The sequence below is a fragment of the Delphinus delphis genome, chromosome 8 (assembly GCF_949987515.2).
Source record: "Delphinus delphis chromosome 8, mDelDel1.2, whole genome shotgun sequence".
NCBI lineage: Eukaryota > Metazoa > Chordata > Mammalia > Artiodactyla > Delphinidae > Delphinus > Delphinus delphis.
Window position 1 is genome coordinate 100,580,185 of NC_082690.1, and position 27,710 is coordinate 100,607,894.

General features: G+C 46.9%; 1 protein-coding gene across 1 annotated transcript; it reads left to right on the top strand.

Moving 5' to 3' along the window:
* Positions 1-3: 3 nt before the first annotated feature.
* On the top strand, positions 4-13,734 carry SDHAF2 (succinate dehydrogenase complex assembly factor 2). The gene is made up of 4 exons (XM_060019009.1): positions 4-140; positions 4,545-4,768; positions 4,849-4,958; positions 12,986-13,734. Exons 1-4 carry the CDS (start codon positions 105-107, stop codon positions 13,114-13,116), a joined length of 501 nt encoding a protein of 166 aa, XP_059874992.1. The 5' UTR covers positions 4-104; the 3' UTR covers positions 13,117-13,734.
* Positions 13,735-27,710: the final 13,976 nt, after the last annotated feature.

The following is a 27,710-nucleotide window of genomic DNA, read 5'->3' on the forward strand; positions in this document are numbered from 1 at the left end:
ACGCATCTTCCGGCTCAGGTCCTCAGAGCTGCTGTCTGCGGGACTGGTGCCCGGAAGTTCCCGGAAGTGGCCGGGCCTCGGGCTTCTGATGTGGGTCGGGTAAAATGGCGGTGGCTGCTGTGTTCCCTGCCCTTCCGCGGGTGAGGAGAGTGGGGGTTATAGGGTGCTAAGCAGGCCGCAGTGAGAACTGTATCTCGTCTTCCTCTGAAGTGGAGGCCGAGAGAAGCGTCCAACTGCCTGATAGCCCAGGGCAAGGGCAGACCCAAGGAGAGGTCGATCTTGCAACGTAGGGAGATTCAGGTTACATCCACCCTTGCCTGAGCCCACTGTGTGTCTGTCTCGTAATATCGTTGAACCGTCAGTCTTCGTGGGAGACCCAATTCAGATTTCACCTATTTCCCAGGTGGAGCTGGCCCGACAGCCTCTGGGCGCCCCTTCTCTCTTTTTTTAAGTCTCTCTGTTCTTTTTAAGTCTTTAGTATCTGTCATGGTGTCACATAGTTTCATAAGATCGTTTTTCTTTTTGAATATAGACTGTTAACACTGTAAACTTCTCTCTTAGAACTGCTTTTGCTCAGTCTCATAGCTTTGTGATGTGTTTTTGTCTGCAGATATTTTCTAATTCCCTTTTGATTTCTCTTTTTACCCAGTGGTGGTTCAAGAGTGAGAGTGTGTTGTTTAATTTTCACTTATTTGTGAATTTTCCAGTTTTCCTTCTGCTGTCGATTTCTAGTTTCATTCTGTTGTGTTCAGAAAAGATGCTTTGTATGATTTCAATCTTTTTTGTTAGGACTTGTTTCGAAACCTAACATGCTGTCTATCCTGGAGAATGTCCTCAGTGTGCTTGAGAAGAATGTGTATTCTGCTGCTGTTTAGTGGAATGTTCTGTATATGTATGTTTGGCCCTTTTGGCTTACAGCGTTGTTCATGTCCTCTACTTCCTTATTGATCTTCTGTCTGGATGTTCGATTTATTATTGAAAATGGCTTTTGAAATCTCCAAATATTATTGTGTTACTATTTCTCCCTTCAGTTCTGTCAATATTTGCTTCATATATTTGGATGCTCTGATATTGGTTGCATGTGTAATTGTTGTATCCTCGTCGTGAATTGACCCTTTTATCATTATATTACGTCCTTTTAAAATCTCTTTTGACAGTTTTGACTTAAAGTTTATTTTGTCTGATATAAGTAGGGCCATCTCTGCTCTCTTTTGGTTACCTTTTGCATGGAATATATTTCAGACTTTCACTTTCAGCCTACATGTTCCCTTACATCTAAAATGAGTTTTTTGTAAGGCATATAGTTGGATCTTGTGGGTTTTAAAAAATCTATTCAGCCACTGTATGTATTTTGATTGGTGAGTTTAATCCACTTACATTTAAAATAATTACTGACAGGGAAGGACTTACTATTGCCACTTTGTTCATTGTTTTCTCTCTGTCTTGTAGCTTTTGTGTCCCTTTTTACTCTTTTGCTGTCATCCCTTGTGTTTCATTGATTTTCTTCTATAGAGACATGCTTCAATTCCTTTGTCATTTTCTATTGTGTATAGGTGTTTTCTTTGTGGTTATTGTGGGGCTTACATAGAACATTTTATCATCTATTTTAAACTGATAATAATTTCAATCTCATACAAAAGCTGCTCTTTTACTCCTCCCACCTTATGTTATTGATGTCACACTACATATTTTTGTTGTGTATCCATTAGCGTATTTTATAGTTTTTTGTCTTTGTCTCTTAACTTCTAAGCCAGAATTAAACCTGATTTACCCACCATCATTACAGTGTTACAGTATCCTGTGTTTGTCCTATATATACATTTACCAGTGAGCTTTATGCTTTCAAATGCTTTTGTGTTACTGTCTAGTGTCCTTTGTCTCCTTTGGGTTTCTTCAATTTGGATGTCCATTTCTTTCCCCAAATTGGGGAAGTTTTTGACCATTATTCCTTCAAATAAGCTTTCTGCCCCTTTCTCTCTTTTTTCTCCTTCTGGGATTCCCATAATATTTGTATTGGTCTGCTTGATGATGTCCTATAAGTCCCTTAAGCATACTTCACTCTTTTTCATTCTTTTTCTTCCTCTGATCGGGTAGTTTCAAATAAACTGTCTTTGAGTTCACTGATTCTTCTGCTTGATCAAGTATGCTATTTAACCCCTGTATTTTTCAATTTGGTCATTCTTCATCTCCAAAATTTTGTTTTTGTTTTTTTTTTTAATATTTCTCTTCATTGATATTCTCATTTTGTTCTTGCATTGTTTTCCTCAGTTCATTGAATATCTTGATGACATTTATTTTGAGTTATTTGTCAGGTAATTCGTATACCTCTGTTTCCAGGGCTGGTTTCTGGAAGTTTGTTTTATTTCTTTGATTAGGCCTTGTTTTGCCATTTCTTCATGCACCTTGCAACTTTGTGCTTAGATCCATGCATTTGAAAAAACAACCACCTCTCCTAGTCTTTTTGGACTGACTTTGTACAAGGAAAGACCTTTGCCAATCGGTCCAGGTAGAGAATCTGGGGGCCTATCAAACCTTTTGTGTAGAAATGTCTTCTCTAGACTTGTGCACTGTAGATTCCCAACTAGAGGGATTTGCTGGCTTCTTTTTTCACGAGCTCATAATCTCTTGCTCCCTCTGGTGTCTCTTTATGGTACTACAGGTTCTCTGGAGCTGCCGCAAGCCTCCCAGCTCTCCTCAGCAGCCCCCAGGCTTCAGAGTATCCCAGGTCCCATGAGCGCTGCAGGTTGGCCGAGACGGAAACCAGTCCCTTGTGCAGCTCCTTGAAAAAGCAGGAGTTTTGGATACATGCTCCTCCTTTCTTTCCATTGGCCTCTGTCGGCTGTACCACAGGTCCTCAGAAGCAGCAGCAAGCTGACCAGCTCTCTTTGGTTTTCAGAGGACCCCAAATATCTAGAGTATGCTGGGTCCTGTCAGTGCTCTGAGACAGGCAAGACAGAAGCCTTTCTCGCAGGCAGCTCCCCGAAAAGCTGGAACGTAGGACACACATTCTACCTCTTCCTCCCCAGGTAGAAGTCAGGAATTGGGGGTTTTCTTCTGCTTGTTTTGTGCTAAGCCACAGGTAGGGACGATGGCGAGTGAGTGTATGCTAGTCCAAACCCTCACCTATTTCTCAGCAGCCCCCAACCTGGCATCTTTTCTGTCACACTTAGATTCAGACAAGACAGACACTAGTCGATCGGGCATCCCCCTGAAAGGCTGCATGTTGGGTGTATGTTTCAGTCTTTTCTTTCCCTCCCAGGGAGAAGCCAGGAGCTGAGAATTTTCTCCAGTTGCGCTGGGCTAAGCCAGGGCATAGGGGAGGGACTATGTTGAATGAGTACCATGAATTTTTCTTCCAGCTGCAGTGTAGCTGGCTTTGTGCTCACCTGAGGTTCAGGAGCCTCTTAGCTGGTTTCTGGATTTCTCATAAAGGGAATTGGTCGGTGTATTGTTGGGTAGTTTGTGTCTCCGTGGGAGAAGGAGAGTGTGGGACTTCCTGTTCCACCATCTTGCTGACGTCACCACCTTCTCATTGCGTCTTTTTTTATACATTTTTGTTTTTATAAATTTATTTTTTTATTTTATTTATTTATTTGGCTGTGTTGGGTCTTCGTTTCTGTGCGAGGGCTTTCTCTAGTTGTGGCAAGTGGGGGCCACTCTTCATCGCGGTGCATGGGCCTCACTATCGCAGCCTCTCTTATTGCAGAGCACAAGCCCCAGACGTGCAGGCTCAGTACTTGTGGCTCACGGGCCCAGTTGCTCCGCGGCATGTGGGATCCTCCCAGACCAGTGCTCGAACCCGTGTCCCCTGCATTGGCAGGCAGATTCTCAACCACTGCGCCACCAGGGAAGCCCTCGTTGCATCTTGATAGTTTTTGCCCTTCTCTAGATTGGGAAACTTTGGGGAATTAGGGGCCATACCATCACCGTCTGCTCAGATTTTGACAGAGGCAGGTGATTAGAATGCAAACCATATTGTAAGAATTTTAAGGGAATGCAAAGGAAAGAAAAAATATTTCTGCTGGAGAGGTTCTGGAAAGACACTGGTTAAGAACATGTTTGCAGTCATGGGTGGTTCCAGTCTTCACAGTAGTTACTGTTTGGGTGAACTTGATAAGTCATTCAGCCTCTCCGAGCCTCAGCTTCCTAAGCTGTAAAGCGGGGACAGTATCAGCATAACTTCTTTTTTTTTTTATTGAGGTATAGTTGATTTACAGTATTTTATAAGTTTCAGGGGTACAACGTAGTAGTTCACAATTTTTAAAGATTAAACTCCATTTATAGTTATTATAAAATCAGCATAACTTCTTAAGGACTGAAGGAGATCAAATGCATTTTGCACCTAGTAAGTGTTGAGTGAATGACAAGGATGGTCGTCCTTGTTAAAAAGATGTTTGTGGGGACTTCCCTGGTGGTCCGGTGGTTAAGATTCCGCACTTCCACTGCAGGGGGCGCAGGTTCGATCCCTGGTTGGGGAACTAAGATCCCGCAGGTCGAGGCCAAAAAAAAAAAACCTGTGATATTTGTGACTTATTTGTTTTCAGGTGCTTGCTCTGTCAAGACGCCACCTGGTGTCTCCTTCGCTCAGAGTGACATCATTCAGACGCTGCTACAGAGGTGACAGCCCGACAGATTCCCAGAAGGACATGATTGAAATCCCTTTGCCTCCATGGCAGGAGCGAACTGATGAATCCATAGAAACCAAAAGGGCCCGGCTGCTCTATGAGAGCAGGAAGAGGGGGATGCTGGAAAACTGCATCCTTCTCAGGTAAGGGGATAGGAGTCGGGATAGCACTTCTCTTTGACCGGAGGCAAGCTTTTCAACTTCTTTTTCTTTCTTGTTTCTAGCCTCTTCGCGAAGGCACATCTGCACAACATGACAGAGAAACAACTGAACCTCTACGATCGCCTGATTAATGAACCCAGTAATGACTGGGATATTTACTACTGGGCTACAGGTACTAGGCATGATAAGCAACATAAGGTGAAAAATAGGATGACTTGGGCTGATTTGAGTCTGGAATGGTATCCTGGGCATTTTTTTTTTCTTTTATCATGTAGTAGACACTCAACCCAAACACTCTTCAGATTTTTCCAAAGCGTGCAAAATTTGTTTTATGAGGTAAGGTTCTTTGCAAGCAAAAGAAACCTATTCTATCTAACTTAAGCAAAAAAGGGAATTTAGTGGAATTGTATGGGAAGCTCCATACAAAACTTATCAAAGAGAAGGTTGAAGAAAACCAGGCCCGGAATGGAGTGGAATGAGACAGCTCAGGCTGCACAGCACGAGGTCTTCAGGAGTCTCACTCTGGCACCACCTTTGTGAGGAATGAATTCTCATTGTGTATAGTTAGGATTAGCTTTGGCTGTGAGTAAAAATACCCCAAACAATAATGGCTTAAAGAAGACAGAACTATGTTTCTCTTTCTCATAACAGAAGTTCAGAGGTAGATCTCCAGAATGCACAGAGGGGTTTCAGAGTCACAAAGGCCAGATTCCTCCTGACTTGCTTTTCCTTTACCCTCCGCCTGTGTAGGGCTACCTCATGCCCCAGCATGGCTGCTGAGGCTCTATCTGTCATGTCCATATTTCAGCCAGGGAAAAAGGGTAGGAGAGTGCACCCCATTTTTTATGGATCCTTCTCAAGAAATTATACACCATAATTCCACTTATTTTCCACCTGCCACACTTTAGTCATATGGCTACACCTCACCATAAGGAAGAAATAATGTAGCCTATTCCACGTGCCCAGCTAAATTGGGGATCCTATTATCAAGGAAAAATGGGAGAATAGATATTAGGAGACATCTCATCCATTTCTGTCACTCTGCATCTCCTGTTTTTGTGTTTCCACTCACTATTTGTACCTTAAAATAGAAGCTGTTCTATAGGTTCCAAGTGTGAAGTGTGACAATACGGGGTCTAGAGGCTTATATAACCATTAGAAAGCCCACAGAGTGGGCTTTATAGAAAGCCCTGGCCCTTTGTAGAAAATATTTGTCCCTGACTTAGCATAGTGCATTTGACATTCATCCATGTTGTTGTATCAGTAGTTCATTCTTTTTTTTTGGCTGCGTTGGGTCTTCATTCCTGCGCTCAGGGTTTCTCCAGTTGTGGCGAGCGGGGGCTACTCTTTGTTGCGGTGCATGGGCTTCTTACTGCAGTGGCTTCTTCTGTCGTGGAGCACGGGCTCCAGGCATGCGGGCTTTAGTAGTTGTGGCTCGCGGGCTCAGTAATTGCGGCATGTAGGCTCTGGAGCGCAGGCTCAGTAGTTGTGGCGCACGGGCTTAGTTGCTCTGCGGCATGTGGGATCCTCCTGGACCAGGGATCAAACTCGTGTTCCCTGCATTGGCAGGTGGATTCTTAACCACTGCACCACCAGGGAAGTCCCAATAGTTCATTCTTTTGTATTGAGTGGAATTGCAACGTGTGGATGTACCACAGTTTGTTTATCTGCTGACCAGTTGAAGGACATTAGGATATGTCCAGTTTTAGGCAACTATGAATAAAGCCTAAACTGTAAATCTTTGCATACAGGTTTTTGTGAATGTAGGTTTTAGTTTTTCTTGGGTAAATGCCCAGGAAAAGGGTTTCGGGGTCATATGGTAAATGTATGTTTAACATTATAGCAAACTTTATTGATGGACATTAAAATTTGAATTTCGTATAATTTTCATGTGTCATGAAATATTCTTTTGAGTCTTTTCCCTCAACCGGTTAAAAATCATTCTTAGGGCTTCCCTGGTGGTGCAGTGGTTGAGAGTCCGCCTGCCGATGCCGGGGACACGGGTTCGTGCCCCGGTCCGGGAAGATCCCACATGCCGCGGAGCGGCTGGGCCCGTGGGCCATGACCGCTGAGCCTGCGCGTCCGGAGCCTGTGTTCCGCAGCGGGAGAGGCCACGACAGTGAGAGGCCCGTGTACTGCAAAAAAAAAAAAAAAAAAAAAAAAATCATTCTAAGCTCACAGGCCATACAGAAATGGGCAGTATGCCATTGTTTGTCAACTCCTATGCCAAGTAAAAGAGGCCAGACTCAAAGACTCTACACTGTATGATTTCCATTTATATCATATTCTGGAGAAGGCAAAACTACATAGCAGAAAACAGACCAGTGATTGCCCAGGACGGAGTGAGAGGGGAGAAGGAGATGTTCCACATCTTTACCAACACTTGGTATTGTCAGGGTTTAATTTGTTTTTGTTTTTAGCCATTCTAAGAGGCGTGTAGTGATGTGTCGCTGTAGTTTTAGTTGGCACAACCCTAATGACTAAGGATATTGGGGGTCTTCTCTTTTCTTTTCTTTTAATATTTATTTGTTTATTCGGCTGTACCGGGTCTTAGTTGCTGCATGCCGGATCTTCGATGCGGCACGCGGAATCTTTTAGTTGTGGCATGTGGGATCTAGTTCCCTGACCAGGGATCAAACCTGGGCCCCTTGCACTGGGAGCGTGGAGTCTTACGCACTGGACCAACAGGGAAGTCACGAGGGTCTTTTCAAGTCATTTGCCATTCATACCTCTTTGGTGTTGTGTCCCTAAATCTTCCTCCTGCCTTTTTTTTTAATTGGGTTTTTTGTTTTCTGTTTCACCACCAGCATTTGATGCTATAAATTTCCAAGCACTGCTTTAGCCTTATGATACAAATTTGGGCGTGTTGTGTTTTCATTTTCATTCAACTCAAAATAGTTTCTCATTTCCCTTGTGACTTCCTCTTTGACCTGTGAGTTATCTAAAAGTATGTTTAATTTTCAAATATTTCCAGATTTTCCAGGTATTTTTCTGTTATTGATTCCGTTGTTGCCACAGAATGTATGCTATATAATTTCAGTTCTTTTATTTTATTTTTTTTTAATATTATTTATTTATCTTTGGCTGTGTTGGGTCCTCGTTGCTACGCACAGGCTTTCTCTAGTTGTGGCGAGCGGGGGCTACTCTTCAATGTGGTGCGTGGGCTTCTCATTGCCGTGGCTTCTCTTGTTGCGGAGCACAGGGTCTAGGCGCGCGGGCTTCAGTAGTTGTGGCACGTGGGCTCCAGTAGTTGTGGCTCGTGGGCTCTAGAACGCAGGCTCAGTAGTTGTGACGCATGGGCTTAGTTGCTTCACGGCATGTGGGATCTTCCCGGACCAGGGCTTGAACCCGTGTTCCCTGCATTGGCAGGCGGATTCTCAGCCACTGCGCCACCTGGGAAGCCTGAAATGTGTATATCTTAATAAATGTTCCATGTGCATTTATTTGAACACAACATGTTCTGCACTTGTTGATGAAGTTTTCTGTAAATGTCAACAAGGTCAAGTTGGCTGATACCGTTCTTCATGTCTTGTGTATTCTGGTTGATTTTGTCTGTACTCTCTATGAATTAATAAGGAGTGTTGAAATCCCCAACTATAATTGTGGATTTGTCTATTACTCCTTTCAGTTCTCACAGTTTTTGCTTCATATATTTTATAGTTCTGTGATTATGTGAAGACATATTTAGGATTGTTCGATTTTCTTGATGAATTGCGTCCTTTATCATTATATAATGTCTGTCTTTATTGCTGGTAGTTCCAAAGTGTCTGATAGTAGACACTCCAGCTTTCTTTTGATTAGTGTTTGCATGGTATATATTTGTCCATTTATATTAGTTTTCTATTGTTACCACAAACTTTAGTGACTTTAAGCAACAACCATTTATTAGCGCACAGTCCTGTAGGTCAGAAGCTGTGCCGAGACCTCACAGCCTGAAATCAACGTCATCTCTTCTACATTCCTGCCCGGAAGCTCATTCAGGTTTCAGGGAGCATTCATTCCCTGAGGCATAGGACTGAGATCCTTGTTGTCTTGCTTGCTATTAATGTCTTTCAACTTCTAGAAGCTGCTCTCAGGTTCTTGCCACATGGCCCCTCTGTCTCAGCATTGGAGATCCTCCCTCACGTGGAATCCCTCTCATGCTTCAGATCTCTCTGACGTCCCCTTCTGCCACCAGCTGGGGAAGATTCTGCTTTTAAAGAACTCACGTGATTAGGTCAGAACCACCTGGATAATTTTCCTGTCCTGACTGTGCCATATAACATAACGCAGTCATGGGTGTGAAGACCATCATATTCACAGTCCTGGGGATTATACAGGGCTTGTACACAGGGGAGTGGGAGATACTGAGGGCCAGCCTAGAAGGCTGCTTACCACACCATTCTCTTAATTTATCTTTGTCTTTAAGTTGAGCTTCTTATAGATAGATATATAATCATTCTTTTTTATCCAATCTTATAGTCTTTATCTTTTCATTGGTGTGTTTTGGCCATTTACACATAATTAATTACCAGTGTGGTTGAACTAAAATCTACCATCTTTTTTTTTGTTTCCTATTTCTGCTGTCTGTTCTTTGTTCTCTTCCCCCTCTGTTACCATGGATTTTTTTTGGGGGGGGGGTATTTAAAATTTCATTTTATCTCTGCTATTGTTTTTTTTTTCTCTTCTTTTTTTTTTTTTTTTTTTTGGCCGCACTGTGTGGCATGTGGGGGGATCAAACCCGTGCCCCCTGCATTGGGAGCGTGGAATCTTAACCACTGGACCGCCAGGGAAGCCCCTCCGCTATTGGTTTATCATTTATATCTCTCTATAATTTTTTTTAGTGATTGCCCTAGGATTTACAGTATACATCTTTAATTAATCATAGTCTACCTTCAAGAATAATATACTAAAAAAAAAAAAAAAGAATAGTGTACTGCGTCATGTGTAATGTAAGAACTTTCAGTAGTACACTGCAATTTCTCTCTCCCATGTTTTGTGCTTTTGTTGTCACACGTTTTACTTTTACTTACGTTGTACGTCTACACTACATTTCTATTGTTTTACTTTAGACAGTTATCTTTAGAGCAATTTAAACTAAGGGAGAAAATACATTGTATTTTGTATTTTATAAATATGTAAATTATAACACATTATATATAAATATGTATGTAACCTATAACACATATTATGTATAAGGTACATTATATTTACCTTCATTTTAATCATCTCTGGAGATCTTCATTTCTTTATGTAGATCCATGTTTCTCTGGTATCATATTCCTTCTGCTTGAAGAACTTCATTTAATATTTCTTGTAGTGTAGGTTGGCTATTATGAATTCTCTCAGCTTTTGTTTGTCGTTTTCAGAAGGTATTTTCAGTGGATATAGAATTACAGGTTCACAATTATTTCTTTTATTTAAAAAAATTATTTATTTATTTTATTTACTTGGCTGTGCTGGGTCTCACTTGTGGCAGGTGGGCTCCTTAGTTGCGGCTCACCGGCTCATTTGTTGCAGCATGCGAACTCTTAGTTGTGGCATGCATGTGGGATCTAGTTCCCTGACCAGGGATTGAACCCAAGCCCCCTGCCTTGGGAGCTCGGAGTCTTAACCACTGTACCAGCAGGGAAGTCCCCACAATTATTTCTTTCAGCACTTTACATGGGCACTCTTCTTTTGTGAGGCTGTTAGTACGCAGGATCGAGTCAGTCTGGTTAGGAATTGAGCCGGATTTGGATCTGTGTTTCCTACCTCATGTTATTGTTGGAAATTTTTCATCCATTATCTCTTCATATGTTTCTTCTGCCTCATTTTCTTCCTCTTTTCCTTCTGGGATTCCAGTTACACTTGGTTTAGACTGATATTGTTCCACAGCTTTTGGATTCTGTGTTTTGTGTCTTTTACTCTTATTTTTCTTTTCATGTGTTAGTTTGAGTAATTTGTACTGGATAATATTTATTGACCTTTCTTCCACTTCACTAATTCTTTCCTTGACCATTAAATATTATGATGAGTCCATTCTGCTTGTGGGCTACTATATTTCTATTTTTATTTTTAACATTTCCATTTGACTTTCACAGTTTCCACCTCTACTGGAGCTCCTTATCAGTTCATGCATTTTTCCTACTTTTTCCACTAGCACCTTTAACATAATAGTCATAGTTACTTTATTTAAATCCCCTGTCTAATAGTTCTAACATCCACGTCATCCCTGAGTCCGTTTCTGTTGATTGCTTTGTCCTTTCACAGTGTGTTGTTTTTCACTTTTCTTTTGTGTGTATGTTAGACACATTTGATTAAATGTTAGACATCATGAGTGAGACAGTAAAAACTGAGGGAAATGGTCTTTATGCTTAGAAATGGGCATGATCCTTCCGCGGAGCAGTCGGAGTGGGAATCGAGTCAGTCTAGTTAGGAGTTAAGCTTACTTTGGATTTTGTGATTGCTTTGGTTCCCTTCAGTTCACCACCAGCCTCTATTGTTACCATGTGCATCCTCCTGTATTTCTGTGCTTCAAGGAGATCTCTCTCCATGCTGCTCTTGCCCTCTCCCAGCTGTAGATACCTATTGATTTCCACTTGGTGCTTGTTGCTTTGGGGAAGGGAGGGTATTCTCTGTTATCCTGGTCCATTGGTCCCTGTGGCCATGGGTCTTGGGGGTGAGCTTTCTCAGTGATCCTGCTGGTCCCATCAGGGTAGAGGATTTTTTTTCTTTTACCCTTCCACCAGCCCAAATGTGTCCTCACATGTGCCCTGTAGGAGACAGGATTCGCTGATCCACTCCCAGCCCCTTGAGGCTTTTGTTCTTCGGAGAAGGAAGGGCCAGGCTGGGCATTGTGCTTTTGTGGGTGGGCGGGCAGTATTGGCCGCTCCCCTCCTCCTGGCCTGTATCACTGAGGGAGGCTTTCTCCAGCTTCCTGCTCTGGACACAGTCTTTGTCATGCGCATACTTAGTGGCGGATTGTTGAGAAGAACCTGCACATTGGGGCAAATTCTCCTTGTGTCTGTGTCTCCCAGAGATTTTTGTACCTCTCATGCTAGCCTACCTGGCTTTCAGCAGCTGATGAACAATTTTAGCTAAATTCTTCTTACCTGTTCGTATGTGCCCAGTGCCTCGTCTTCCTGTGCCCTCTCTCAAGTGAGCATGTGTTCATATCCATTTTCTCCTTTGAGGGGTCTCTCTTTGCTTAGGTTTTATTCTCTTGGGTGCCCTGTGACCTCAGCTCTCTGATGACTTCAGAAAGTTGTGATAGTTCTACTTGATCTGACTTTTTCTTGTTGGGATGAGTATAATGTACTTTCCAACTTTCAGCATCCTGGGGAGCGCCTAAACCTCCTTGATCTTATTCTGGTCGTCACACACAAAAAAACAGATGCCAGGCTCTGTGCCAAGTGAGGGGAAATCAAGCTTTGTTTGGGGGAATTCCCTCTCCTAGCATTGTACTTAGTCTTGCTAGGAGGGTAATTCCAAAGCATATTACCTAAGGTTTCCCAGTGGGAGGCTTTGCTTGTAATTTGAACCTTAAGTGAGCATCTCACGGTTGGAAAGAAAGATCCAGAGGTGAGCAGCATCCTGCCAGACTCTCTTCCGCTGGCCTGAGGCTGGCGTCCTCATCTGTCTGCTCTCCGTGCCTTTGTTGCCTCTCCATGCAAATCTGGTTCTCCAGGTTCATGTTAATTTGGGGAGCCTCTATTAGCTTTCCAGTAAATTCTTTCATACTTAAGTTTACTAGAGTTATCAGTCGTTGTCACTTACATCCAATGATTTTTGCCTCAGGAAATATATAGGCTAGAAGGGAAAACACAGTACTCAGAAAACAACTGAAGTACCAAATGCAGAGCAAAACAGTACGGCCAAGGTTGGACAGGCCAGGGGTCAGCAGAATTGCCCGTGGAAGACCAGATAGTAAACGTCATCGTCTTGCAGTCATATGGTCTCTGTGGCAACTACTCAGCTCTGCCATCGTAGCACAGAAGCAGCCATGGACAGTACGTAAACAAGTGAGAGCAGCTGTCCCAGTAAAGCTCTTTACAAATACTGGCTGCTGTAGGTTGCCACCCCACGGTACAGGCTGCCGTGTATATTCAGAGGAAGAATGGAGCTGCTCTGTGTATCCACTGTGCTTTTTGGCCAAGGCCAGAGTTTCAAGTTTCAAGATCCTTATACCTGGCAACTGACTGACCAACGTAATTCTTTTTGCCCATCCTTCTCTTGCAGAGGCAAAGCCAGCCCCAGAAATATTTGAAAACGAAGTCATGGCCCTGCTGAGAGACTTTGCTAAGAACAAAAACAGAGAGCAGCGACTGCGGGCCCCAGATCTCGAATACCTCTTCGAAAAGCCACATTGAGCTGAGGGCCACTGCCTGCCTGGCCTCGGTTTGCGGATGCTCACTGCTTATGACGGGTATTGGCCTTGATGTCCTGCTTCTCCTTAGACGCTCAGCCCACCCAGACCATTGGTCCTGCCTCCAATGATGGACCCGCCTCTCTCCTGAGGACATGTAAATGTTCAGTGTATCTCATTCTAAGACCTTGTGGTTCCGTTCTAAGCCTCAAAGCGGTTTGTCTAAGTTACCGGTGTTCGGGCCCAACTTTTCTCTGGCTCCACAGGAGGGCACTGTAGGGGAAGCGATTGTGCCAGCTCGTTGCTTCAGCCAGAAGTGAACTCAGTGCAGAGGGGCAGCCAGCTCTTCGTGCTGTGTGGAAAGCTCCCCGGGTGACCCAGGGCTTTGTTCCAGTGAAATTCCCCCTTCCAACCTGGGATGGTTCTTTCTGCCAAGGGACGCTGATCCAAGCCCCCTGAGCGGAATCCTTCAAAGGCCCAGCAGGCAGATGAGGGCAGTGGGCAGGAATGGTGTGGGCACGCATCCTCATCCGATTTTCTCTAAAATGCTCACTTTGTAAATTGAGCGATAATTGAATATTAAAGAGTATTTTAAAAAGGAAAATCACAACTCCCCAGCCCTCACACAATTATTTTAATTTTGTCTCTTCTCATGTAATCCACAGGCATACGTTTATAGAGCTTTACAAGGTCACAGTCGTAGGTTTTAGCTTCATGCAGCACTATAGCAAACATTTTCTATATTTCTACAGTCTCCACGATCGTTTTAGTTGACAAACTAATAACGCATAAGAAATAATATGTTAGGATGAATTAGCTGAAAGTGTTTAGCTCTAGGACTAGAAGATTTCGACATTGCCAGGAGGGTAGTCTCACTGGAGGAATTTTCCCCTAGGAGCTGTAATCCAATCAGAACGGCCATCACCCAGACTGGGCCAGGACCATCAAAGGTGCGATCGGAGGAAGGCAGGCCTGAATCGCTAGGCAGGCGGTTGGTGAGCACAGAGCTGCGCGCAGGCAGGAAGCACACGTTTCCAGCACTATTGAGCTTCGCGGTCCCCACGGAGCGTCCTCGTGGTCCTGCCTGCCCCTCAGTGTCCCTGGCTGAAGAGAGAAGAGGAGAGAACCAGCCTTTATTTACTCACACGATCTCAGTAGAGCTTCACAGCTCTCCTGCAGACAAGTGGTGTCACACCTATTTTGTAGATGAGAAAGTGGGCTCAGAGAGAATGATTTGTCCAAGATTAAGTCACTACTCAGTCAGAAAGCCAGAATCTTGCTTAGTTCAGTCTGTCTCCAAAGCTCATGAACTTTCTGCCAGGACATGCTACCTTACTGGTGGAAACTGTGTAGAAATCTACGCTTTGGGAGGTTACAGCAAAGAAACTTGACGGTTCTGAGCCATGACCTGTGTCACATAGGGCAGGGGTCCCCAACCCCCCGGCCATGGACTGGTATGGGTCCACGACCTGTTAGGGACCGGACCGCACAGCAGCAGGTGAGCGGCGGGCGAGTGAGCAAAGCTTCACCTGCCGCTGTGCATCGCTCGCACTACCGCCTGAACCATGCCCCACCCACCCCCCCCACCGTCTGTGGAAAAATTGTCTTCCCTGAAACTGGTCCCTGGTGCCATGAAGGTTGGGGACCGCTGACACGGGGAACAGGAAGCTGCCAGGTGCCTCCCAAAGTAAGCACTTAGCCACCCACGATAGCTCTCGTAAAGTGAGGGTAGGAACTGGTTACAAGTCAGATCCTGACTCTGCTGCTTACTGTCTGGATAAATGAATCGGCTTGAGCCTCGATTTCCTCATCTATAAGTGGGGATGATGATGCTCCCTGTCTAACTATCTGTGAAGATCAGACGTGAAGAGATAAAGCACACGGAGCTTTTCCGTGGTCCCCAGCACGCGGTGAGCTCTCGGTAGATATTAGGTGGCAGCGTTAGGTCATGGCCTCAGCCTGAGATCTAGGAGCTGTGTCCTAACACAAATGGCCTGCCGTGCCAGCAAGGTCACCAGAGCTTCATGCAAGGCAGCGTCCTGCAGGTAGAAAACCAGACCTGTTAAGGAACCAGGGGATGTCTTACCAGCCAGTAAAGACTGGAGAGAAAACAGACCCTCTGGTGTCAAGAACTTCGATGGAAAAATCTGTAGCACTGTCACCTGAGCAAGGGATGGGAGTGAGAAATGGCGGCAGAAGCAGACATCGATCGCCCTGGGAGCTCAGCACAGGCTCTGGCCAATCTCTCGGGCCTCACTTGATGTACTGTGTGGAGAATGTTAAACAGAGTTTATGCAGAGAGATGTCTGGACTGTCAGAAGTGCACATGCGTTGGGCAGCGACTTACGCATCTATCCTGGACTCTTGTGCAACAGATCCCAGCAGCCAAGTATGCAGCCTGGGCTTTATCCCCCTGGGGTTTGATCTCTCCTCACCCTGATTTTGTCTTTTTTAACATAACGTTCAGCTGCTGCCACTTTGACCTGGGAATGGCATGCTTCTAAAGGAGATGTTTTCTTCCCAGGCTGCTGTCTTGTGTCATCTCTGAAAGTGAAGGATCTTGCTTAACTTCAGCTGCTCAGTGTCAGACCAGGGGTGCTATGTAAACAGTTTTTCCCTTTATTAGGCATTAAGTAAAACTAGGCCAGCCACAGGACATTTTTTAAAAATTAATAAACATATTGCAAGGGCCAGCGGCCCCGCAAGATCTGTGATGAACAAAGCTGGACTTATTCCTCTCCCTGTGACACATCACTGCTCACTGACCTCATTCAGAGCCTCTGTGGGGCACCCAGGCGTCTGGCCCTGCCCTGTCCCATCCGAAGTGGTCTCACGAGACCTGTCGCACAAGCTCCCACATCAGACGTCAAACTGGGGCAGTAAAAGCTGTCCTCTCCCCATCATTTCCTGTCTTAATCATTTTAAGTCTTCAGAATCCATAAGCCAAATCCCTTTTGCCCGACCCTGAGCCTTAGATGGGGCATATCTGTCGGGGTCATCGCAGAGGCACCTCTGACTGGTGTTGGCCATCGTCTGGAGGTCATCTGCTCTGTCTCTTCAGCTCAGTGAGGGTGGCACTGACCCAAACCTTGTTCATATTTTTAAACATCCCCTGGGAAAGATTCCACTGGGGCAGTAGAGAGTCTTACTTTTATCTTTCCATCCATCTGCTATCGTGGCTAGACAGGAAGTTTCCATGATGGGGAAGTTCACGCAGCCTTAAATGGCAAGCAGGGCTGGGAGACCTGCGCTGACAGCATCTTGTTGGTACAGCCCGTCGTATCTGAGGATGGAGGACTTGCCATCCTGCAGCTGACAAGCTGAGGGTGCTGACCAGCTCCCAGTTAAGCCACCTTGTTCGGTTTCCCAGTGAACCCTCTGGCACTGAGGACCGGCATGAGGCTCTTCCCTAGTCAGGTGACCTGAGAAAAGGAGTGGAGCGCTCCTTTGCCTTTAAGAAACAAATGTCTGTCAGCAGTCGGACATTTCAGGACAGATGGTGGAAAAGTTGAAGCCATCCAAGATACCATCAGGCGTCCAAGGAGAAGACGTGCAGAGGAGAAATCTACCTCCTCGTAACCTAAGAGGTAGTCTTTTGCTAGGTCCCAGGTCTCGCCTGAATCCAGATATTCCCGCCAAGGAGGAGAACGTTCTCTTTAAAAGGACGATGTGAACACATTTTACGTAACTACACATCATAGCATGTAGAGTTAAAAAAGCAAATTATGATGTTAAGATGTACATTTTGTTTCACAGTGGATTTCAGTTAGTATGTGGTGAAATGTTCACATTTGGTGATGCCCTGGGACACGTGTTGGAGAAATAGAGCAGAGCAGTTCAGGGCAGCTGCTTGGGGGTCAGGCCTAAGGTGAGTCCTGGCTCTCCCATTGGTCAGTTGGGTTGGTCACGTTGTACCTCCACGCTTCTGTGTCTCTCATCTGTAGAAAGGAAAGTCAAAGAACCACCTCACGTGTGGGTGTAAGGACTAAATAAGTCACCTGTGTGAAGTGCTCATCACAGCATCTGGCACCTGAGCGACACTCGTAATCACGGCTAGTGGTGGTGTTGGCCGAAGGCACGCCCAGCACCGCTAAGAGCATTCCTCGAATGACGTCACTCAGGCCTCACAACAGGGATATGAGACAGGCACAACTATCATTCCCTCGGCCAGGTGAGGAAAGTGAGGCCCGGTGAGATGAAGCTGCTTGCCGGAAGCCGCAGGCGGGAAGCGTGGGAGCTGGAATTGGAAACCAGGCAGTGGGCCTCCAGGGCCTGTGCACCGAGGCCCCGTCTGCTACCTCGAAACACGGAACTGTCGTCATTACTCCTCTGCTCCTGACTCGTCACCTGCATCTTGCCTTGGTCCATGGAGGACTGCTGTGCTGAGTCCTTCATGGAGACCCCCTCTCGGTTACTTATAGGCTCCCCCCTCCCCCTCGGGTCCTGACCCTTGTAGAGATGATATCACAGCCTCAGCAGTTCCAGCCTGAACACCTGAGCCCTCCAAGCAGGACAGGTGCAACCTAGCTCTCCAAGTGATGGTCTGGAGTTCAGAGAGACTGCCTTTGGATTTTCGGGGGGCCAGGGGCAGGGCTCGATCTCTGCCCTGCTTCAAGGCTTTCATCCTTACCTGGAGCAGCAGAGATGAGGATGGAAGCTTTCTGGGTCTTGCTGTCACTATCCGTCTTTTCCTTCCAAGCCACAGGCTGTCTCAGACCTGGATGTGGCTGGTCGGAAAGACTATGCGGACCCCATTCCAGGGCCCCCAGCTGAGTTGTCCAACCTCTATTGCGCCCACTGGCTCCAGCACTTTTGCTGACAAGCCACTGCTGGTTGCTCCTAAGAGCACAGGCTCTCCCCTGCTCCCCTGTCTCTCTTTGCTCCCACCCCTAAGCAGAGTCATGCACAGTGAGAAGGTTTTAGTAGATGTTATACTAGATGCTGTGTCTCCTGCGCAAATAGAAACAGCAGTGGGCTTGGTCCAAACAGGAAGAGTGACGCTCAGAAATCTAATTAGAAAGTGACGCTATAACGGTCTTCACTAGATGCTGGGGTCAGAGAAGGTTTTTTTTTTTTTTTTGGCCACGCTATAAAGCGTGCGGGATCTTAGTTCCCTGACCAGGGATCGAACCCATGTCCCCTGCAGTGGAAGCACGGACTTTTAACCACCGGACTGCCAGGGAAGTCCCTATAATTTCACTCTTTATTTCACTGATTCACAAGCAGAGGTTGTCAGCCCTAGCACCATGTGCTAGGCCTAGTGCCAGGCCCAGGAGACAGAGGTGAACTATATACAGCCCGTGCTCTGGAGGACCTTTGAAGGAGGGGTAAGCGAACAGAAGAGAAGGGATGATTGGTCCGTGTGTCTCAGGCACTGACTCAACTGGGCCCAGGCCGTGGGACATCCAGCCTCCTGTGACAGGCGCACCTCCACACCAGGCCGTGGAGCTGAGACACCTACTTTTAATATCCTAGAAATAGCTTCCCTTGTTCTGAATTCACTCTCACCGATCAATTTTATGAGGGTCTGGCAGACTCTTAGCCCTTGTAGCCACTCCCTTTGCTGTGATTTTGCAGGGCCCTCCCCTCTGACCCTGGGGTCAGCCAGGGACTTGCTTGGCCAACGGGATGTCGGTTATCATGAAGTAAGCAGGGCCTTGAAAAGCACTGGCACAATTGGGCTTGCTGGAGCTCGTGTACCTCTTCTGCCACCACCTGAAAGCCTGCCCAGCTTAGCTTTCTGGAGGATGAGAGTCATGTGTCCAAGTCATCCCTTTCCCCTTAGCCAAAGTCAGCTGGTAGGTAAGTGAGACGAGTCAAGACCAGAAGAATTACCCAGCCAAGCGCAGTGCAACCTGCAAACCCAAAGACCCTTAAGCTAAACAAATTCTTCTTATTTTAAGCCACCAAGTTTGGGGGTGATTTGTTATGCAGCACTATAGCTGCATACAGTCACCAACAGCATTATAGCTGTTGGTAACTGGTAACAGATGGTAATTGGGCTTCCAGTGTAGATTTGCTTATAGAGAAAAAAAAAAAATCACCAACTGACCAGCATGAGTGAGTATCCTGTCCCCTGGGCAGGTGAACTTTTCACTATAATACTTTTTAAAAGGAGGCTGCTTAGTATATCAGACTCTTGTGAACTTAGTATCAGTCTCATACAAACACATGTAATTCCTCCTCTACTATTTGAACAGCCAACATGTACCGAGTGCTTTTTCTAGACCACACATTGGGCTAACACAATACCTGCATTGACTCACTCAGTTCCTATGACAGCCCTATGAAGTAAGTTGTACTGTTATCTTCATTTTGCCAATGAAGAAACAGGCCCAGAGGAATTGAGTTACTCGCCCGTGGTGACATTGGCTTAGCACTTGGGCAGAAGTGATCAAAGTGATGTAGGACCCTTGAAAAGCAGGAGTTCTGTGTTCTGCACTAGCAAAACACTGGGTAAACTAATGCCTGCTCTGACGGGGGAGGTACCCTATGTGTTTTCCAAGCTGGCAGCCCACAAGGAAGAGGCCGGAAAGCAGAAAACCAGTCATCCCTGTTGGCTACTACTGGCTGCATTTGGTGAGGATATAGAAGGACGAGATGAGCTCAGCAAAGAATTACCTGGTGTTCAAGTAGGAATGAAAGGAAATAGAATCCAGAAGTCTTGGGCCTTGCAGGGTTAAAAATCTATACGCTAAATAGAAAAAGATGAGATATAAGCAATGCTTTGGGCAACAAAGGCCCAGTAAGACTTTTGCCTTAGATGAAGTGTCTCAGGACAGGATCAGATTAAAGGCCTGCCTCCTATTTATTGTTCTAAATGTGCCTCAAGATAGACACTGAGGAGGGGAACCAGCAAAACAAGTTAGGCTCAAGAATTAGGTCTAGGGAAAGACTGGGTGAGCGTGACCACTGGCACATGAAGCCTTTTCCTTTCCTGCTCTTCACAAGTCAGCTTCTCCGAGGGGTTGACTACACTCATCACCACTTCCTTGTCTCCTTTCCTTATCGCATCTTCACCTCTCTAGCTTTCCACCTCATTATTTGAATGAAAGCATCTCTCACTAAGGTCACCAGGACCTCCACATTACTAAACCCAGCGGACATTATTCAAAGCTTTACTTTTCCCTCTGACCAACGATAGAAACCTCCCCGTCCCTTGGTTTTCGTGATTCAGCATTTCCTTCCGTTTCCTTCTGCCTTTTCAGCCACACCTCTACCTCTTTGGAGGCATCTCACCCCCACCTCACCCCCACCCCCCGTCATTAAATTTGAAGTTCCTCATGATGCTGTCCTAGGAGCCCTCCTTTTTTCTCTCTGTACACCCTCCACTGATCTCACCCACACCAGGGTATGGACACTTTTTTTTTTTTGGGGGGGGTGCCACACACCTTGCAGGATCTTAGTTCCCCAACCAGGGATTGACCCCGGGCCCATGGCAGTGAAAAAAAAAAAAAATGAACACCCTTAACATTACCTTTAAGGTTCCTGCCTGGGATGCCCACATATTTTTTTTCTTCTTCTTTTATCTCTTCCCTTCTTTTTTTCTTGCGTTATGCGGGCCTGCCACTGCCGTGCCCCCCTCCCATCGCGGAGCACAGGCTCCGGACGCTCAGGCTGAGCGGCCGTGGCCCACGGGCCCAGCCGCTCCGCGGCATGTGGGATCCTCCCGGACCGGGGCATGAACCCGTGTCCCCTGCATCGGCAGGCGGACTCCCAACCACTGCGCCACCAGGGAAGCTCAAGGGATGCCCACATCTTAAACGTCATCTTGGTCCCACTCTCAGTTTCTGTGCTCCAGCTCCTCCTAGGCTCCTTCAGCCTCTCATCCTCTCCACGACCTCTCCCAGCACAGGACCTTTGCACGGTTCCCTCCGCCCAGAGTGCTCTTTCCTCCCTTTCCTTCTTACTCCTATCCCCTTTCAGATCTCTGCTTAGGTGCCACTTCCTCAGAGAAGACCTCCCTAACATCTCAATTTTAAATCCATCACTTTCTGATCAATGCCTGTCTCCCCATCGGACTTCAAGTTCCATGAGGACAGGACTAGATCTATTTTTGTTCACCTGAGATCCGTAGTACCTGGCACATCACTTGGCATGTAGAAGGCGTTCCCAATTATTTAAGAAATGAGTAAAAAAAAATTGATGTGTCAATCTGACTGCAGAGCTCAAAGCAAACCTTCCCAACAGCAAGAGCTGTGGGTCTGCAGGGGTCAGAGGCCTCTTGGGTCTCCTGCTGTCCTGAGATTTTTTTTCCCCTTCCCTAGTTCCAGTGGTTCAGTGTGCTTGAAGGATTGGTCCCCTTCTTTCCAGGTGGCTGGATGCCCTCGGACTGGGGAGAAGGGTTTTAAAGAATAAGATCTGTCTTTCTCACCGTGGAAAGTGGAGAGAGTTCTTGGTTCTCTGCCCAGGTGTCTGGAGGACCTGAGATGCTAAAAGAAGCGAACTCTCAAAGCCAAGCATGCTTCAGGAAATAGATGCACCAGAGGGCCCTGGAGCCAGGGCTGCTGGGGTCCATCCTCTACTGTGGCCTCCCAAGCCAGGCTTTCCCTGGGTCGTCTCACAACAAGCCTCCTTTCAGAGGAGATCACATTATCCCATTTCTACACGAGGAAACTGAAACTCAGAGAGGCTTGCCGTCGGCCACACGGCTGGCAAGCAGCAAAACAGGATGTAAATCAAGGTTGCCCCAGAACTTGTGTACTTCCCAGCACCGCACTTGTCCCAGACTTAACCTGTCCACTCATTGCCATCGTGAGCTCTGCCGTAACCATGCACCATCTATACTAATATTCACTTGCTATCTTTCTTAAGTTGAGCCCCTTTTTATTTAAACAAATTAATTTTATTTCATCTTTCTTAACTCTTTTTTTTTTTTTTCTTTTGGCCACGCCACGCAGCTTGTGGGATCTTAGTTCCCCGACTAGCGATTGAACCTGGGCCCTGGCTGTGAAATCGCCAAGTCCTAATCACTGGACCACCAGGGAATTCCCTAGACAAATTAATTTTAAAAGGAAACCTTACATCATCACTGTAAATGGAAAAAGTCGTATCAGTAGTGCCACTTGCCAAAATTAAAAAGGTAACTATAAAAATAAGTACGTAAAATGTTATTGAATTTTTCTAAATTATAAAAAATTTCAAACATACAGCAATGTCGAACGAGTTTTACGGTAAGCACCCATATATCCAGCACTTAGATAACCATTAACTTTTCACTCTACTTGATTCGCTGTATATCTTTCCATCTTTCCAGCCCTCTTTCCACCCACTCATCCATCTACTTTTGGATGCATTTCAAAGAAAATTACAGACATCAGAACACTTCCCCTGAATACTTCAGAATGCGTATCGTTAACTCGACTTTGATATTTTGTATTTAAAGTTTTTTCTCTTTTGCTCTAAAATGTACATACAGTGAAATGCACAAATCTTAACTCTACGTTTGCTGAGTTTTGACAAATGCTTGCATCAACCTCCTGTCAAGATACAGAAATTCCCATCACCCCAGAAAGTTCCCTCATGCTCCATCTATGCATATATTGTAAAATGAGTACCACGGTAAGGTTAATTAATACATCCATCATCTTACAGTTACCTTTTGTGTGTACATGGCGAGAACTTTTAAGATCTACTTTCTTAGCCACTTTCAAGTGCACAAAACAGTACTGTTAACTGTAGTCATCATGCTGTACATTAGATTCCCAGAAGCTATTCATCTTTTTAAAATTTTTTTTAAAATTTTTTTAAATTTTTTATTTTATTTTTATTTTTATTTTTTTTTGCGGTACACGGGCCTCTCACTGCTGTGGCCTCTCCCATTGCGGAACACAGGCTCCGGACGCGCAGGCTCAGCGGCCATGGCTCACGGGCCCAGCCGCTCCGCGGCATGTGGGATCCTCCCGGACCAGGGCACGAACCCGTGTCCCCTGCATCGGCAGGCGGACTTTCAACCACTGCGCCACCAGGGAAGCCCATAACTTTTTAAAAATTTATTTATTTTTTGGCTGCATTGGGTCTTTGTTGATGTGCGTGGGCTTCCTCTAGTTGCAGCAAGCGGGGGGTACTCTTCGTTGCGTTGCCCAGGCTTCTCATTGCGGTGGCTTCTCTTGTTGCGGAGCACGGGCTCTAGGCACACAGGCTTCAGTAGTTGTGGCACTCGGGCTCAGTAGCTGTGGCTCGCGGGCTCTAGAGTGCAGGCTCAGTAGTTGTGGCGCACGGGCTTAGTTGCTCCGCAGCATTGTGGGATCTTCCCGGACCAGGGCTCAAACCTGTGTCCTCTGCATTGGCAGGCGGATTCCCAACCACTGCGCCACCAGGGAAGCCCTGTTACTCATCTTATAACAGGAAGTTTGTGCCCTTGGACCATCTTCACTCACTTCCTCCCCACCCCCAGCCCCCACGCCCTGCCTCTGGCAACCACCAATTTACTCTCTCTTTCTATGAGTTTTTCTTTTCTTTTCTTTTTTCTTTCTTTCTTTTTTTTTGGCTGCGCTGTGTGGCATGTGGGATCTTAGTTCCCTGACCAGGGATTGAACCCGGGCCCTTGGCAGTGAAAACTTGGAGTCCTAACCACTGGACTGCCAGGGAATTCTCGAGTTTGTTTTTCTTAGATTGCATATAAGTGAGACCATACAGTATTTGCCTTTCTCTGTCCACCTTATTTTGCTTAGCATCATGCCCTCAATGTCCATGCATATTCTTGCAAATGGCAGGACTTCCTTCTTTTTTATGGCTGAATAATATTCCACTATATATACACACTTAGGAACACTTGTACATCCTATTGGCTCTGTTTCCCTGGAGAACCCTGACTAATACACAGAATCACATCTGAACTTATTTCCCAAAAGTCCTCAGATCTTCAGTTCTTTGCTTATGCTGCAGTAGCAAACAAAATCCCAGACCTCCGGGGCTTGAAGCTCTCTCTATCACATCTCCGTCTGCTGAGGGAAAGCCCGCTCTCTGGGGCAGCTGACCTCCAGGAGGTGACTCAGTGATCCAGGCTGCCTCCATCCGTTGGTTCTTCCATCCTGACATTCCTGTCTCCACCCACAGAGAGTAGAAAACTCACAGCCACTGATAACTGCCTCAGACTGAGAGTGGCATTCCTCAATTCCTCATGCAGCACATTGGCCAGAACTGGCCACATGGTCCTTATCTAACTGCAAGGGAGGCTGGGAAATGTAACATAACCATAAGCACTTATTGAGTGCCTTCTCTATGCCAGGCTATGTGCTAAGCCCTTAAATATTATCTTTCTGGAGTCCTCAGCCTGTGTGAGTTCTACCATGACCTCATCATATAGGTAAGGAAACAGGCTTAGTAGAGTTGAGTCCCAGAGCACAGATCCCAGAAAAACAGGGCTGGAGAGTCAAACCCAGATCTCTGTGTATCCAGAAGCCACCCTCTTGACCCCTGTCCTCGGTTTCTTGCTGTTCACTGATGAGACTATCTCTATCCCACTGGAAAACTGAGATTGTGTTCTTATTTTCTGCTCCATCTCATTCCATCTTCCCCGGGAGTCATGAATTTTTAAACCTTGTGCGAGATCAACCAGTTCACCCAGAGGAGACAGTAAAAGAACAGAACAGGCAGAAACAGAACAGCCAACAAATATGCTCGGCAGAGTTCTTCCAGGAAACATCTACAGATGGGAGTGGAAATGAACTACAGGAAGTTATGCTAGCTTGGTGGGAGGTGGGGGGAGAGAGCGCTCAAACCAGCAAGGAAATCATTTCCTTTTAGGAAAGACAGAGACAGAGAGGGATTGGACTTAGGCTGTTAGACTCGGGCTATTTCAGTTCCTGGTGGCAACAGATCAGTGAGCAGAGCCTCCAGGGCACGTTTTAAAGGTGGGGGTTTTAGGACCCCAGTCCCGGGCACCTCTCCTGCCTCATTAAGGCAGCAGCCGTCCTAGAGGCCCGAGTCACAGTGCAGAGATGCTGCAAATGGGCAAAATCGATAGTGAAAACTGAAGTCATCCTGGCCCGGCTGCTGGCCTGCTCCCTGGACCCAACGTTTACACCCCTAATAATCACAGCCCCCATCACTCACCGGTCCCACTGTGCAGGTGTCACACTGAGCCCCTATCTTACAGTTCTCATTTCATTCTCACAACAGCCCAGGGAGCAGGTGGCATCCTGCTGTCACAGGGAGGAAAGCGAGGCCTGGGGCACTGTCCTAGATGGAGCCAGGATCTAAACGCAGGTCGGTGAGGCCCCAAAGCCAGGGCTCCTGTCCTAACACCACGCCGTTCAGACCCAGGAGCCTCCGGATCCACTTCTCCCAAACCAGTCACCTCAGCCTCAGAACCGCTGAGCCCTTCAGCGGGGCAGCGCCACCACCCAGGGCTGAACCAAGAGGTGGCTGTGCGAATCCAGGCCACCCTGCTACCCCCATGCCACGGACAAGAGGGGCCCGTGGGCTTGGCGTTGCTCCAACCAGCCCTTCCTGTCATGACCCCCTTGACGCCACGTTCCAGTTTCAAGTTGCTCCGTCCTGGATCACAGAGTGGGGGCACCTGGCCTGGATGAGGACTGTCAGGTGGGCTTAGAAGAATCTGGGTTCAGAAACAGTGTTCCTGTGGGCAGAATGTAGGGTTCGATGAGCTCTGTTCCTCAAACTCTGTGCCCTCCATAGACACACCTCAGGGTCTGGGCTGGAGACACTGCCAGTGCTGGCCCAGCCGGCCCCAGAGGGTGAGGCTGAGTGTGGGCTAGGGTGAGGCAGACTCCCCTCCACACTCTCCTGTAACAAGGGGAGGGACCTGGAAAGAGGGTGGGCTGGGGTCCTGCTGTCTCACAGATGAGGGGGGTGAGGGAGACACAGAGCCAGTCATCATTTTAATGTCTGTTTGAAGAAAGAGTTCCAAGACCTTGAGGTCAAATAAACAACACATCTCAAACTAAAAACAAGCAAGCCAAACCTCCAGTTCTGGCCTAGTTCCCTCTTTCACAGGCAGCAGGACCAGAGAGTGTGGTTAATTAAGGAAACTCACACAGCACTATTTGTGCCAGAGGCAGACCTCAAACTCAAGTTCCAGAAGCGGCTCAGAAAGGAGTAGAGATGTGACCTCGGCTCACCCAAGACATTGGCATCCCTGCCTCTTCCTCTTTCACCTAAATGGACTCAGACCAGGCCTTTCCTGGGGGCAACACCCGATTCCATTCTCCTCCCCGAGCAACCCCCTTGCCTCGGGGCCCACCTGAAGCCAGGGAACATTACCCTTTGTGCCTTCCCCAGCCTCCAGCACACAGACTTCAGAAGTATGAGTGTAGTAAGTTCTAGCAATTCCACTTCTTGTTGTGCACCCCTCAAAAATTGAAAGCAGGGACTCAACAAGATACTTATACACCCATGTTAGCAGTATTACTCACAATAACCAAAAGATAGACACAACTCAAGTGTCCATCTACAGATGAGAGGATAAACAGCGTGTGGCATATACATATGAGGGACTATTAGTCAGTTTTAAAACAGAAGGAAATTCCAACACCTGCTACAGTATGGATGAAGCTTAAGGACATTATGCTAAGTGAAATAAACCAGACACAAAAGGACAAATATTGTACGATTCCTCTTATATGAGGTGCCTAGAGCAGTTAAATTCATAGAGATAGCAAGTCACCTGTGGGTTGCCAAGGGCTGGGGGGAGGGGGGAATGGGGAGTTAGAGAAACTGAGGCCCAGAGGTGAGAGGTCCAAAAGTCACACAGCGATGGGGTCAGCACTGGGTCCAGCACCAGGTGAGCAGCCCCTAGGCTCCTGCTTCTTGTGAGCTCCGGGCCCTTGGTCTCCCGAACACTCCTTGCCCAGGCCGGGCCCCTCTGTTCTGGAGAACCTGGTGGCCGGTGGCCGGGCGATCTAGTAGCTGCGCCTTCTCCTCGCTTCCCTCCAGGAGCCCCCCAGCTTTATGAGGGCAGCACCAGTCTATCACCTGCAGTTCTGAGTGATGGCCGCTGGGTGTCGCCACACAGCAAAAAACCACAGGCCACCAGGAGGATCACCGCCGCCTCCCAGAATTCCTCCCCGTCTTTCGTGGGCTCCGACCCAGGGGTCCCCAGCAACGCAAGAGCTCCCGTCACAACGATATGGGACAGTTTCAAGCCTTTCACAGCCCCGTTTGCCCCTCATCAACTGCGAAAAGGAAAGCCTGGCCACAGCCTCCCTCGAAGCTGCCTCCCGCAGCTGAGCGAGCCCCTCCCCTTCACCCACTGCTCCAGCCGCAAGGGACCAAGTAGTCTCACCTTTGTTCTCGCCGGGCCTTCCACGTGGAGTGCCCTCCCTCATCTTCGCCTGGTGCAGGCCTACTGCCTGCTAGACACGGTGCAAAGTGTATTTCAAATCCACCAGCAGCCCTGCAACATAGGGGTTGGAGGTGAATCCCGGAAGCCGGGAGTTGCACAGCCAGCGAGTGGCAGAAGCGAGTTCTGATCTCAATACTCTCAGGGTCCTGAGTTGAGCTCTCGCTGGCTACATCACAGTGGCAGTGACTGAGACCCCTGTAGACTGTGGGCTCCCTGAGGGCAGGGCCATGTGGAACTCCTGTTGTTAACCCTTGAGCCCAATCCTTTGCCAAGACCTTTCCCTAATTCTT

Coding starts and splice junctions, on each gene's coding strand:
- SDHAF2 (XM_060019009.1), top strand. CDS start 105: ATGGCGGTGGCTGCTGTGTTCCCTGCCCTTCCGCGG. Junction 141..4,544: donor TGTTCCCTGCCCTTCCGCGG/GTGAGGAGAGTG, acceptor ATTTGTTTTCAG/GTGCTTGCTCTGTCAAGACG. Junction 4,769..4,848: donor GAAAACTGCATCCTTCTCAG/GTAAGGGGATAG, acceptor TCTTGTTTCTAG/CCTCTTCGCGAAGGCACATC.